This window comes from Salvelinus sp. IW2-2015, linkage group LG4q.1:29 (genome assembly GCF_002910315.2).
Source record: "Salvelinus sp. IW2-2015 linkage group LG4q.1:29, ASM291031v2, whole genome shotgun sequence".
Classification (NCBI taxonomy): Eukaryota; Metazoa; Chordata; class Actinopteri; order Salmoniformes; family Salmonidae; genus Salvelinus; species Salvelinus sp. IW2-2015.
Genome location: NC_036842.1, coordinates 19,780,584 through 19,795,089, shown reverse-complemented (window position 1 = coordinate 19,795,089; position 14,506 = coordinate 19,780,584). Strand labels below are relative to the sequence as shown.

General features: G+C 44.6%; 2 protein-coding genes across 2 annotated transcripts; both read right to left on the bottom strand.

The window, feature by feature from the left end:
* Window positions 1-936: 936 nt before the first annotated feature.
* LOC111961606 (uncharacterized) lies at window positions 937-3,397 on the bottom strand. The gene is made up of 2 exons (XM_023984003.3): window positions 3,306-3,397; window positions 937-2,935 (listed from the first exon to the last, which is right to left on the bottom strand). Exon 2 carries the CDS (start codon window positions 2,836-2,838, stop codon window positions 1,030-1,032), a length of 1,809 nt encoding a protein of 602 aa, XP_023839771.1. The 5' UTR covers window positions 2,839-2,935; window positions 3,306-3,397; the 3' UTR covers window positions 937-1,029.
* Window positions 3,398-8,730: 5,333 nt separating this feature from the next.
* surf2 (surfeit 2) lies at window positions 8,731-11,063 on the bottom strand. Its single transcript, XM_023984002.2, has 6 exons — window positions 10,887-11,063; window positions 10,564-10,715; window positions 10,144-10,247; window positions 9,686-9,871; window positions 9,022-9,140; window positions 8,731-8,889 (listed from the first exon to the last, which is right to left on the bottom strand). The coding sequence occupies exons 1-6, from the start codon at window positions 10,962-10,964 to the stop codon at window positions 8,803-8,805; spliced, it is 726 nt and encodes a 241-aa protein (XP_023839770.1). The 5' UTR covers window positions 10,965-11,063; the 3' UTR covers window positions 8,731-8,802.
* Window positions 11,064-14,506: the final 3,443 nt, after the last annotated feature.

Below are 14,506 nucleotides of genomic sequence, written 5' to 3'. Positions count from 1 at the left end.
GCTACAGACGTACATTTATTTGATAACAAATAATCTCTATGCGGAAGATGAGGTGACATTTTCCTATTCAATATTAACAAAATATTGACTATTTTCACAATAAATACAAAATCAGAGGAGAATATTTGTGCACTTTTATTATACTTTTTATGCAATCACAGAACTTCTGCAGAAGAGTGAGGTAGTGGACAGAACAATAATGGATGATATCTATCATACAGTGCCTTCAGAAAGTATTTACATGTAGTTATGTTTACCCATCTACCAATATGTGCTCTTATTTGCGAGACATTGAAAAACCTTGCTGGTCTTTGTGGTTGAATCTGTGTTTGAAATGTACTGCTCGACTAAGGGACCTTACAGATAATTGTATGTGTGAGGTACAGAGATGTGGTAGTCATTCAAAACTAATGTTAAAACACTTATTGCACAAAGAGTGAATCCATGCAACGTATTAGTCCTGAACTTTTTTAGGGTTGCTATAACTAAGGGGTTGAGTACTTATTGACTCAAGACATTTCAGCTTTCATTTTATATGAATTTGTTAAAAAAAAATACAAATAATAATTACATCCACTTTCACATTATGGGATATTGTGTGTAGGCCAGTGAAACAAAATGTCAAAGTAAACTATTTAAAAATTCAGGCTGTAAAACAAAATGTGGAAAAAGTCAAGCGGTGTGAATACTTTCTGAAGGTACTATAAGTCTCATAATGAACAAGAAACTTACTTTCAACATAACCTCTGAAGAAGTTTACCAAACACGCAGTCAAAAGTACTGTAATGCAGTCAAGACACAGATACTATGCTACCTTTGTTCAAAAACAGTTGCAAAATTCCTAGATAAAAAAAAAAAAAAAAAAAACATTCTATCAAAAGGTATATTGAACTGGAGTGCAATAAGACTATAAAGAATATTTAGCTATTTACATGTCTACAAGTGAACCATTTAGTGGTCTCAACCCAATTCAGCACAGGTAAATGTTCATACTTCTCACACTTTTTGTACATGTAACAAATGCAGCCTTTACAACGGTTCCTGTTTGCACACCATTCCAGTTGAGCTAGGGCCTGAGGCTGAGCTAACCCCAAAGGTGTGACTGACCACAAATGGAAGGTCAGCCACAGTGGCTTTCAGAGAGTCTGTGTAGTTGGTCTTAGCCATCCAGACCTGTCTTCGGATGGCTACAGAAGCAGCCATGACCCTTCCAGACAGTTCAGCCTGGTGGGAGGACAGCTGGAGGGTGAACTGGCCAATGAGCTTCAGCTCGTTAAGGGCCGCCATAAAACGTTGGGCTGGACAATCCTCAGTGATCTCCAGCAGAAGCCTCCTCTGGTAGTCTGATAGGTAGCGCAGGTAGTTGGCCGTCTTGGCAAGCATACCAGCAGTCTGGTACATCCTCTCTACTAGAGTCTCAGTGAAACGCCATCGCTCAGCTGGCACCGGCGCCTCCTTGTTCTCTGTGGGCTTCACTGCCTGGAAGATGGCCGACATGAAGCAGTTGACCTGGGGCATCTGGTCATAGGCTGGAGACTGGCAGTCGTGAAGCCTGTACATCTTAGAGAAAATCTCCCTGTACGGTTTCGAGCTGGCGGGGTTTGGCCAAGAGCTCTGGACCAGGTCCTCAAACTCCGGCACCATTGTGGGGTCTGGTGGGCTGGGGCTGTTTGGTGTGCTGGGAAAGTCTATACCAAGATACTTGGCAGCACGTGCTATGAGGCTCTGAAGCTCCATAGCTTCCAGTAAGTCCTGTTTAGAGATAGGACCCTCAGTTGACTGAGAGGCATCCTCCCCTTCACGGTGTCCATCACTGAGAGGTCTCAAGGCAAACGAAATGGAGGAAGGCTCCTCTTCCTGCTTCACAATGGTACCGGACATAGATTCCGTCACCAGCTGCTCGCTGACAGGGCAGGATAAATCTCTCTGGTTGCCCTCCTGAGACGAGGTGGATGCCAGAGGGATGGAGGCGTGAAGATGTATAGTTTGGGCTGGAGTGGGGAACGACACAACAGCCTCAGCACCTCTCCTCTCCAGAGCCTCAATGCGCTTCTCCAGAACAGCCCACTGTAGCTGGACGGCCTGTTGAACAACCTCCACCAGCTCCCCGTGCCTCCTCTCTGACCGGACAGCTTGCCGCGACTCCCTCTGAGACCTCCTTCCCTTTCCAGAGGGGCAGGAATCATCTTCATCAGAGGTCCAGTCTGAAGAGAAAGAGGAGGAGGAGGGAGAGCGTCTCCGCCTGTGGCTACCGCGGCTTCGTTTGGAGCGTTTGGAGCAGCACGATGAGAAACCGTGTCGTTTACAGGAGCTGGAGGTCAGCATGTTGGAACCTGATTGGCTCAAGGATGGTGTGGAGTCAGCTGACTGCTGAATAGCAAGTTGTGAGAGGAAAGTGCCTTTTGGGATGCTCAAATTGTCCCCTGCCTGCGCTGGGGGTGGGGAGAGGATGGTGAACAACACTGGCATGGTGGAGGAATGGGCTGGTGTGGAAGCAGAGAGCCGATGTGGGGGCAGGGTGGGGACTGTATTTTCTTCCGGTTTTGGTTCCTTGATGGGAGCTGAAGTGGTCTCAGGCTTGGGCTGAACTCCAGACTGTGCTGCCTCGTGCTTCCTCTGCTGGCTCTCGCGGTGCATTATCTCCTGAACTTTAGTGAGGCGGTTGATGCAGGTGCTCCAGTCCATCTTGGCACAGTGCGGGCATTTGCCATACTCCAGCACAGCCTCCTTGGCATGCTGGATGCCCAGACAGTGCAGGCACAGCTCATGGGTGTCTTTGACAGGAATCTTGTGTTTGCGACAATCACACCACGTGAACCTTGGGGATGAAGTTGCCATAGCAAACAGCTGTTGTGGAGAGCAAGGACCCAAAGAAGAGTCCTGTCAATGTTCTCAGTTTAGGAGATAATTTGTGGGGCTGATTATGTTGGCTCCCCTGTAACAAGAAGGAATAAATAGCCATATGAGACCAACATAAGTCATCATCATTGCACGCATATCTTTTTTTTTTTTTTACATATAGTTAGCTGACATGAAGCTACGGCTGGCTATGAGGCGAATCCATCGCGAAGCAAAAGCACGAACATTTTATCAAATGTATTAATATTTCAAAACGTAAAATATATCACTTAGACTAGGCAGTATGCGAATATAATTGGCACTAAACTATCTTCTTTGTGTGGTCCCTCTCCTAGTTGTTTGTTGACGTTGGCCAGCCAAGCTAGCTAGAAGGTAAACAAGCATGCATTGAAAACGTAGCTATGAATATTTGAAACCATATACTACACAAATAAATGCACACGTACCTCGATCGAATCTGTTAAGGGTTGTTTACTCGAAATTATGATCTGCAAAGATACACACGACATGTGGAGGGATGCCTCCTCAGTTGCTATTACGTCATACGCTGTGCGACAGAAGCTAAATCGCAAAGACCTTGTAGTAACAACAAGATCCAAAGTTTGCGCGTTCTCTCAATTAAATAAAATGATTTTTGGGGGGGCCACATACACATGGTCAGCAGATGTTATTGCGAGTGTAGCGAAATGCTTGTGCTTCTAGTTCTGACAGTGCAGCAATATCTAACATGTAATCGAACAATTCCACAACAACTACCTAATACACACACATCTAAGTAAAGGAATAAGAATATATACGTATAAATATATTGATGAGCAATGACAGAGCAGCATAGGCAGGATGCAATAGATGGTATAAAATACAGTATATATATATATATGAGAAATGCAAGATATGTAAACATTATTAAAGTGGCATTATTAAAGTGACTAGTGATCCATTTATTAAAGTGTCCAATGATTTCAAGTCTGTATGTAGGCAGCAGCCTCTCTGTGTTAGGGATGGCTGTTTAACAGTCTGATCGCCTTGAGATAGAAGCTGTTTTTTAGTCTCTCCATCCAGCTTAGATGCACCTGTACTGACCTCGCCTTCTGAATGGTGGCGGAGTGAACAGGCAGTGGCTCGGGTGGTTGTTGTCCTTGATGATCTTTTTGGCCTTCCTGTGACATCGGGTGCTGTAGGTGTCCTGGAGGGCAGGTAGTTTGCCCCCAGTGATTTGTTGTGCAGACCGCACCACCCTCTGGAGAGCCTATCAGTTGTGGGCGGTGCTGTTGCCGTACCAGGCGGGGATGCAACCCAACAGGATGCTCTCGATTGTGCATCTGTAAAAGTTTGTGAGGGTTTTAGGTGACAAGCCAAATTTCGTAAGCCTCCTGAGGTTGAAGAGGCGCGTCTTGCGTCTTCTTCACCACACTGTCTGTATGGGTGGACCATTTCAGTTTGTCCATGATGTGTACACCAAGGAACTTAAAACTTTCCACCTTCTCCACTGCTGTCCCTTTGATGTGGATAGGGAGGTGCTCCCTCTGCTGTTTCCTGAAATCCATGATCATCTCCTTTGTTTTGTTGACGTTGAGTGAGAGGTTGTTTTGCTGACACCACACTCCGAGTGCCTTCACCTCCTCCCTGTAGGCTGTCTTAGCATTGTTGGTAATCTAGCCTACTACTGTTGTGTCATCTGCAAACTTGATGGCCACGCAGTTATGGGTGAACAGGGAGTACAGGAGGGGTTGAGCATGCATCCCTGTGGGGCCCCAGTGTTGAGGATCAGCAAAGGGGAGATGTTGTTTCCTACCTTCACCACCTTGGGGTGGCCCGCCAGGAAGTCCAGGACCCAATTGCACAGGTCGGGGTTGAGACCCAGGGCCTCTTGCTTAATGAGCTTGGAGGGTACTATGGTGTTTAATGCTGAGCTATAGTCAATGAACAGCATTCTTACATAGGTATTCCTCTTGTCCAGATGGGATAGGGCAGTGTGATGGCGATTGCATCATCTGTGGACCTATTGTGGCGGTAAACAAATTGAAGTGGGTCTAGTGTGACAGGTAAGGCGGAGATGATATGATCCTTGACAAGCCTCTCAATGCACTTCATGATGACAGAAGTGAGTGCGATGGGTGATAGTCATTTAGTTCAGTTACCTTTGCTTTCTTGGGTACAGGAACAATGGTGACCATCTTGAAGCATGTGGGAACAGCAGACTGGGATAGGGAGAGATTGAATCAAACCAAATCATCAAACCAAATGTATTTATATAGCCCTTCTTACATCAGCTGATATCTCAAAGTGCTGTACAGAAACCCAGCCTAAAACCCCAAACAGCAAGCAATGCAGGATAGAAACCTAGAGAGGAACCAGGCTATGAGGGGTGGCCAGTCCTCTTCTGGGTGTGCCAGGTGGAGATTATAACAGAACTTGGACAAGATGTTCAAATGTTCATAAATGACCAGCATGGTCAAATAATAATAATCACAGTAGTTGTCGAGGGTGCAACAGGTCAGCACCTCAGGAGTAAAAGTCAGTTGGCTTTTCATAGCCAATCATTGAGATTATCTCTACCGCTCCTGCTGTCCCCAGAGAGTTGAAAACACAGGTCTGGGACAGGTAGCACGTCCGGTGAACAGGTCAGGGTTCCATAGCCGCAGGCAGAACAGTTGAAACTGGAGCAGCAGCACGGCCAGGTGGACTGGGGACAGCAAGGAGTCATCATGCCAGGTAGTCCTGAGGCATTGTCCTAGGGCTCAGGTCCCCCGAGAGAGAGAAAGAATTAGAGAGAGCATACTTCAATTCACACAGGACACTGGAGAAATACTCCAGATATAACAGACTGACCCCCCCCCCGACACAAACTACTGCAGCATAAACACTGGAGGCTGAGACAGGAGGGGTCAGGAGACACTGTGGCCCCATCCGATGATACCCCCAGACAGGGCCAAACAGGCAGGATATAACCCCACCCACTTTGCCAAAGCACAGCCCCCACACCACTAGAGGGATATCTTCAACCACCAACTTACCATCCTGAGACAAGGCCGAGTATAGCCCACAAAGATCTCCGCCACGGCACAACCCAAGGGGAGGCGCCAACCAGGACAGGAGACCAGTCAGTGGACTCAACCCACTGAAGTGACACACCCTTAGGGATGGCAATGGAGAGACCAAGTAAGCCAGTGACTCGGCCCCTGTAGGGTATGTCCGTACAACACACACAGCTGGTCTTGCGCATGCTCTGAGGACGCAGCCGGGATGCCAGTTTGGGCTGGCAACTGCAAGGGTTAACGTGTTAAAATGTCTTACGTCAGCCACGGAGAGAGGAGAGCCCACAGTCCTTGGTAGCGGGCCATCAAATACCTCATCTGGCAGTTATCCAAACGTTTCTACAATCTATGGTCAATCTATGGAAAGCGCGAACCACTGCTTTTACCAGGGCAAGGTTGACGGAAACTGACCGAATCAAACAGTGTAGCTATTCCTCCGCAGGCAATCAAACAAGCTAATGCCATATAGAGACAAAGTAGAGTCGTAATTCAACAGCTCAGACACAAGAGGTATGTGGCAGGGTCTACAGTCAATCACGGATTACAAAAAGAAAACCAGCCCCGTCGCGGACCAGGATGTCTTGCTCCCAGACAGACTAATAAACTTTTTTGCTCGCTTTGAGGACAATACAGTGCCACTGACACGGCCCGCTACCAAAACCTGCGGGCTTTCCTTCACTGCAGCCGAGGTGAGTAAAACATTTAAACGTGTTAACCCTCGCAAGGCTGCAGGCCCAGACGGCATTCCCAGCCGCGTCCTCAGAGCATGCGCAGACCAGCTGGCTGGTGTGTTTAAGGACATATTCAATCAATCCTTATCCAGTCTACTGTTCCCACATGCTTCAAGAGGGCCACCATTGTTCCTGTTCCCAAGAAAGCTAAGGTAATGAGCTAAACGACTACCGCCCGTTAGCACTCACTTCCGTCATCATGAAGTGCTTTGAGAGACTAGTCAAGGACCATATCACCTCCACCCTACCTGACACCCTAGACCCACTCCAATTTGCTTACCGACCCAATAGGTCCACAGACGACGCAATCGCAACCACACTGCACACTGTACACTGCCCTAACCCATTTGGACAAGAGGAATACCTATGTGAGAATGCTGTTCATCGACTACAGCTCAGCATTTACACCATAGTACCCTTCAAACTCGTCATCAAGCTCGAGACCTGGGTCTCGACCCCGCCCTGTGCAACTGGGTCCTGGACTTCTGACGGGCCGCCCCAGGTGGTGAGGGTAGGTAAAACATCTCCACCCCGTTGATCCTCAACACTGGGGCCCACAAGGGTGGTTCTGAGCGCTCCCTGTACTCCCTGTTCACCCACGACTGCGTGGCATGCACGCCTCCAACTCAATCATCAAGTTTGTGGACGACACTACAGTGGTAGGCTTGATTACCAACAACGACGAGACGGCCTACAGGGAGGGGTGAGGGCCTCGGAGTGTGGTGTCAGGAAAATAACCTCAACACTCAACGTCAACAAAACAAAGGAGATGATTGTGGACTTCAGGAAACAGCAGAGGGAGCACCCCCTATCCACATCGACGGGACAAGTAGTGAGAAGGTGGAAAGTTTTAAGTTCCTCGGTGTACACATCCAGGACAAACTGAATTGGTCCACCCACACAGACAGTGTTGTGAAGAAGGCGCGCAGCACCTCTTCAACCTCAGGAGGCTGAAGAAATTTGGCTTGTCACCAAAAGCATCACAAACTTCTACAGATGCACAATCGAGAACATCCTGTCGGGCTGTTACACGCCTGGTACGGCAACTGCTCCCCCAACCGCAAGGCCTTCCAGAGGGTAGTGAGGTCTGCACAACGCATCACCGGGGGACACTCTGCCCTCCAGGACACCTACACTACGATGTCACAGGAAGGCCAAAAAGATCATCAAGGACAACAACCACCCGAGCCACTGCCTGTTCACCCGCTATCATCCAGAAGGCGAGGTCAGTACAGGTGCATCAAAGCAGGGTCCGACAGACTGAAAAACAGCTTCTATCTCAAGGCCATCAGACTGTTAACAGCCACCACTAACATTTAGTGGCGCTGCCAACATACTGACTCAACTCAGCCACTTTAATAATGGGATTGATGGAAATTATGTAAAAATGTATCACTAGCCACTTTAAACAATGCCACTTTATATGTTTACATACCCTACATTACTCATTCATCTGTATATACTGTACTCTATACCATCTACTGCATCTTGCCTATGCCGTTCTTGTACATCCATCATATATTCTTTATCCCTTTATACTTGTGTGTATAAGGTAGTAGTTGTGGAATTGTTAGGTTAGATTACTTGTTGGTTATTACTGCATTGTCGGAACTAGAAGCACAAGCATTTCGCTACACTCGCATTAACATCTGCTAACCATGTGTATGTGACAAATAAAATTTGAACTGAGTACATTTGGGACATTTTCATAATTGGAGCTATATGATGAACATAAAATGCTGTAGTTGAGATGCTATATATGACTACATTGGGTCTTGTGTGGCATAGTTGGTAGATCATGGTCCATGCAACACCAGTGTTGTGGGTTCAATTCCCACAGTGGCCCAGTATGGGAAAAAATAAATATGAATATGTAAGTCACTCTGGATAAGAGCGTCTGTAAGCAGTACATTTGGTGCTGGGCAATAGCAGAATCCATGTCAAGACTAGAAAATGCTTTTGTGTGGAACATTACAGATGTAGTGTTGATGGTCAACTTTTGCTCAAAATTAGACAGAAAAACTGATAATTAGCTACTTAGAGCAGCCTTATGTTTGAATCTACTTAGGAACACTCGACAGGATGAGAGCATATGACACAAATTCAAAGTGCGAATAAAGAAGCACAGCATTCACCTTTATTTTCAATTTTTAACATGGGCACAGAATTCACCTTTATTTTCTATTTTTAACATGGTCTTTAAAACCTTTTCTTTTACAGTTATGATTCTTGAATTTCTTCTGGAAACCACCAGCCTGAACCTGTTGAAGATGCAAAGAGAGCGGTGCTACTAATTACAGTAATTCAACAACCACATGCAGACCTGTTTGCTTGGAACACTGATCAACACTACTAGTGAAAAAAAAAGTTCCATGAGGGTTAAGCCATCTGACCTTCTTGCGTTTCTGTGGCGCCTGTTTATCAATCTCCATCTCCTCCTCATCATCCGTTTTAAAGGCATCTTTTTCCTCCTCCATACCCTCTGTCTCCTTTTTCAGAGAGAATAAAGTGGCTGTAGGGAAAGAAAAAGCCAGACATTAGTTTTCACCTTCCAGAAAGGAAGCAAATGTATCAAATAAAATATACTTGAATCCACATACTGTATGTTCTAGCTCAACCACAGCTGACATTAGTATGGGTATTCGGACACGACTAAAGTACTACATACTTAAAATGCATACTAATTTTGCCATTTGAGCTAGTAGAATTCACTCGTCTTTTTCGACTCACGTGTTTTTTACATTTTACATTTAAGTCATTTAGCAGACGCTCTTATCCAGAGCGACTTACAAATTGGAAAGTTCATACATATTCATCCTGGTCCCCCCGTGGGAATTGAACCCACAACCCTGGCGTTGCAAGCGCCATGCTCTACCAACTGAGCCACACGGGACCACATCCGCTGTTGTGTTTGACAACAGCGGATGATCAGATAAATTGAAATTTCAAATACTATAAATCTATTTTTTGTATACTATTTAGTACGCTAGTATGTGTATTCAGACACTGCCAGTGTCACCATTGACTGTTTTACACAAAAATGACATAAGTACTAACATGGGTACAGGTCACTCATGCTGTCCTCGGAGTCACTGCCTCCCTCATCGCTGGAGTCAGGAGCCCACGCTCCATTCCCCCGCTGGAAGTTGCGCCCCCTCTCCCCATCTTTCTCTCTATCTCTGTGCTTCTTCTGTCGGAGGCTGGCTGGCATGTACTCCACCCCCTGCTGCACACACTCTTCATCTAGGGGAGAGATTAGACAATTCATAAACTGTACTGACGACAGTGAAAACAACCATCTATGTGGTGTTTCAGGTAGTCCTATTTTAGAGACATACATCTGATGGATTGTAAAGATGCTTCACTGGTAAATTGAAAGGGCAGAACAAAAGTCCTCTGAAACAACACACAACAGCACTCAGTGGAAAACCTCTAAAAACATTGAGTGGAAAGGAAGCATCAACATTTGAGGGTAGGTAGGAGGAAGGACATTTTGGGTGGCAAGAAGTACTGACATTCCTTCTTTGCTTTTTGGAACCGCTTCCCATTGACATGCTGTAAGACATGGTGTGGCAGGCGATTGATGTGTCTGAGCGTCAACTTGCAGAAGAGATGATTGCTGTAGGTCAGACATACAGAATTGGTCAGTTACCCTAACCCCAAGAACTGGTTAGAGAGTGGGGACATAACTTCAAAGGCAGACAGGCACTTGATAACCACAGAAGTCCTATAACCACATTGAATTGGTGACAGCAGTTGGAGAACCTCTGGATGGGTTTGGGGAGAAATAGGGGGAATGTTTAGCCTCCTTGAATGTGGGTGTAATATCATATAGTACCTGCCAAGAAGTCATAGATGCATGCACTCAAGCCCTGCTCCCCTCTAAAACACGAAACCGCCAACTACTGAGAGTATGGCTCTAGGGGAATACTTACGGTTGCTTCGAGCTGGGCACAACATGTGGTTCATATTGACTATAGTTGAACTCTGCAGTAGAACACATTTTATGATATTTCTTCCCTTTGGTGAAGTTCTGGAGCTCTGTGAGGTTGCAAGGACAATCATGTCCATTGAGTACGCATTTTATCTAAAAAATAAAAAGGTGAAACAAAATGCTGTCATTTACATGTCATGTAGTTCACATCAGACACAGCATAACATTATTAGCTAGCTAGCCAAAGTTAGCTACGTTTTTTTGCCAACGTTAAGTCTATACGATATTTTGTGAAAATACATTTGGTGCGGTTGGAATTGTAACCTTTTTGCCGTCGTCCGTAAGTTCAAAAAATGGGTGATTCAGAAGGAAAGCTTTGATATCTGCAGGTAGGTCCTCCATGGTCGATTAGCTAGAAAGCTAACTAAGGTTCTTATTTTATTTTGTTAGCTACTAGCTGTGCCAGTCATGTGTGATCCGCCCCACGTGGGTACGCGGGCGTATTTCTTCCTCTCAAGACTTATAGGACTGTGGCGCCACCTATTGTATATAACAGTATGGAGCAGTCGGATAGATTCGTAGAAGGCCATCAAAATATATGTCATCAAAAGGAACATACAATTCGACACACCAATTAGGATCTGGTTAAAAATACTTGCAGTTATAGAACCCATTGCCCTTCATGGTTGTGAGGTCTGGGGTCCGCTCACCAACCAAGAATTCAAAACATGGGACAAACACCAAATTGAGAATGCATACAGAATTCTGATAAAAGATCCTCCTTGTACAACGTAAAACACCAAATAATGCACGCAGGGCAGATTTAGGCCGATATTAGGCCGATATCAAAATCCAGAAAAGAGCTGTTAAATTCTACAACCACCTAAATGGAATCAATTCCCAAACCTTCCATAACAAAGCCATCACCTACAGAGAAATACACCTAGAGAAGAGCCCGCTAAGCAAGCTGGTCCTGGGGCTCTGTTCACAAACACAAACAGACCACAAAGAGCCCCAGGACAGCAACACAATTAGACCCAACCAAATCATGAGAAAACAAAAAGATAATTACTTGAAACATTGGAAATAATTAACAAAAACAACAAGAGTAAACTAGAATGCGATTTTGCCCTAAACAGAGAGAACACAGTGGCAGAATACCTGACCACTGGAAATCTTTGACTATGTACAGACTCAATGACCATAGCCTTGCTATTGAGAAAGGCCGCCAAAGGCAACCCTGGCTTTCAAGAGAAGACAGGCTATGTGCACACTGCCCACAAAATGAGGTGGAAACTGAGCTGCACTTCCTAAACTCCTGCCAAATGTATAATCATGTTAGAGACACATATTTCTTTCAGATTACACAGACTCACAAAGATTTCGAAAACAAATCAAATTTTGATAAACTCCCATATCTATTGGATGAAATACCGCAGTGTGCAATCACAAAAGCAAGATTTGTGACCTGTTGCCACAAGAAAAGGGCAACCAGTAAAGAACAAACACCATTGTAAATACAACCTATATTTATGTTTATTTATTTTCCCTTTTGTACTTGAACTATTTGCACATCATTACAACACTGTATATAGAAATAATATGTCATTTGAAATGTCTTTATTCTTTTGAAACTTTTGTGAGTGTAATGTTTACTGTACATTTTGTATTGTTTATTTCAATTTTGTTTATTATCTATTTCACTTTCTTTGGCAATGTAAACATATGTTTTCCCATGCCAATAAAAAGCCCCTTAAATTGAAATCGAAATTGAATAGATATTTATGGGACCTAGTACCACAGAGTTTCTAAACCCAGAGGCACAACGTCGCAATATTTCCGGGGAACACTTGCCAAACAGACCAGCCCGGGGTTTGATAAGTCAATGAGAGAAGTTAATTTTTTCCCCTTAGTTGTTGATTTCCTCGAAATCTAAAGGCACAACCTAAATTTGAGCCAATGTCTTAAGTAATTGAACATGTTATTACTCCAACCTCGTAAAAGTGACAAACTGACACGTTTTAATTTTCGTCGAAAACAACTTTATATCGAAGGAGTGACGGTCTGTACATGCGCAGTTTGGCGTGAGACGACCGTTAGCCCCCATGACGTGTTTCTACGCATGAGCTTAGTTAGATGATTCGGGGAGAAGCCGTTTCGGCCTATCTTCATAATGTCTTTGCTAGTACTCAAGACAAAATAAAGACAACAACTGTTTGTAATGTATAAATACCAATATAAATTGCACATTAAGATTCACTAAATTAAATAATGAAAAGTTAAACATTTACGTTGAAATTAATGATATCAGAGGGGATATGCCAAAGATAATATAAAATCACCAAATAAACTACATCACGAAACAGACCACAAAACGGCCTGAATCTATCGTTCCAGTCTGATAGTCAGTTTTTTAACTCATAATTGCAAGGCCAAATATATTGTAGATATATATCTCTTGAAGTATTTGTAAAGCAATGTTTGAACATTGGGTCATGTCGGGGAGCTTGTTTCTCAGTGTTGTCATCATCAGTCATCTGACACTACGTGACAGGCTGCAGTTGTTAGCTAGCAGTCCAGCTAAGTCCAATTTGTGCATTACGATGTAGTCCTTTTAAGGTTTTTGTTTTCCAGCAGAATATTATATTAGAAACCCCTACTATATGTGAAGTGCACTGGTGATGAACATAGTAATGTAAGTAAACGTGTATCTGTGTTTGTTATGTTACTAACGTTAGCTACATGGGCTGCAGTGCCAGCTAACGCATCTTTTCTCTTTATTCATTTCAGTGTAGCTAATTCTACGTAAACAACAATAGGTAGAAGAGCGCTCAGCTGAAATGGAGTCACTGGAGAAAGCAAGAACAAGATGGGTGTCAGGAGTGGGGCAGCAGTATTATCATAAGGGGACGTATACTTGGAAAACGGAGGAGGAATGGAGGGAAAAAGAGAGGACTTGTGTCGGATAAAAATTGTGGGGAAAAGGGAGATGGTTTGTTAAATAAGAATGGTAGAAAGTGTAAGCAGAGGGAGCTGAAGACAGGAGGAGAAATGGAAGTGAATAAGTGTGAAGTAACCTATGTGGTAGGTGCGGTGAAGTTATTGGATACCGAGGTATGCACCGAGGCTCAGGATGAAGAAGAGTCTGACAGTAGGAGTGAAGTTTATGGAAAAAGTGGACTCTTGCCTTTTGGCTGATCCATTTGTGGTTTCACGCTGGGTGAAAAAAAGAGTTGGGTGATGGTAACTAGAAGTGGTCTAGTGATAACTGTTTGTGTTTCTGTGAGGCAGAGGGAGAATGCGCTCGGAGTAAAACGAATGAGGGCAAGAAAAGTAAATTGTTTCGTTCTCAAGAAAAGGGCACCAATGAAAGGAGTGATAACAGGGGTAGCAGTAAATATACAAGTTGACCAGCTGAGGGGAAAGATTCCCGGTGTATGTGATGATCGTCGTTTGATGCGACGCAGACAGGGTGGGGAAACGGAAGTCATTGTCTGTTCTTCTGAAGTTGAGTCTTTGCCCGACAAAGTTTGGATATATAAGTAATCCTGTACGAGCGATGTGCCGAATACATTACGATGTTACAGGTGTCAAGCTTATGGGTATGTGGCAGCAGTGTGTATGAGGGAGGGTCCAAGTTGTGAGAAATGTGCAGAAGGGCATGAGACAAAGGAATGTGTAGTATTGGGGAAAGTAGCGGAATATGTTAATTGTGTGCCCATGGAGCTGAGGATCACTAGCGGTTCTGGGGGGCAGTGCCCCAGTGACAACCATTTTGGACCCCCTACATAACTAATTTTTGCTATCGTTCTTTTTTTACATCCATTATTAGACAGTGGCAACGCGGAACACTGCCTGCAATGCAGTGAAGAAAACGATATGACAACAATAACGGCTAATGTAACTGGCCCCTCTAACAGCACAACTGGCCCCAGCTTGGCCCC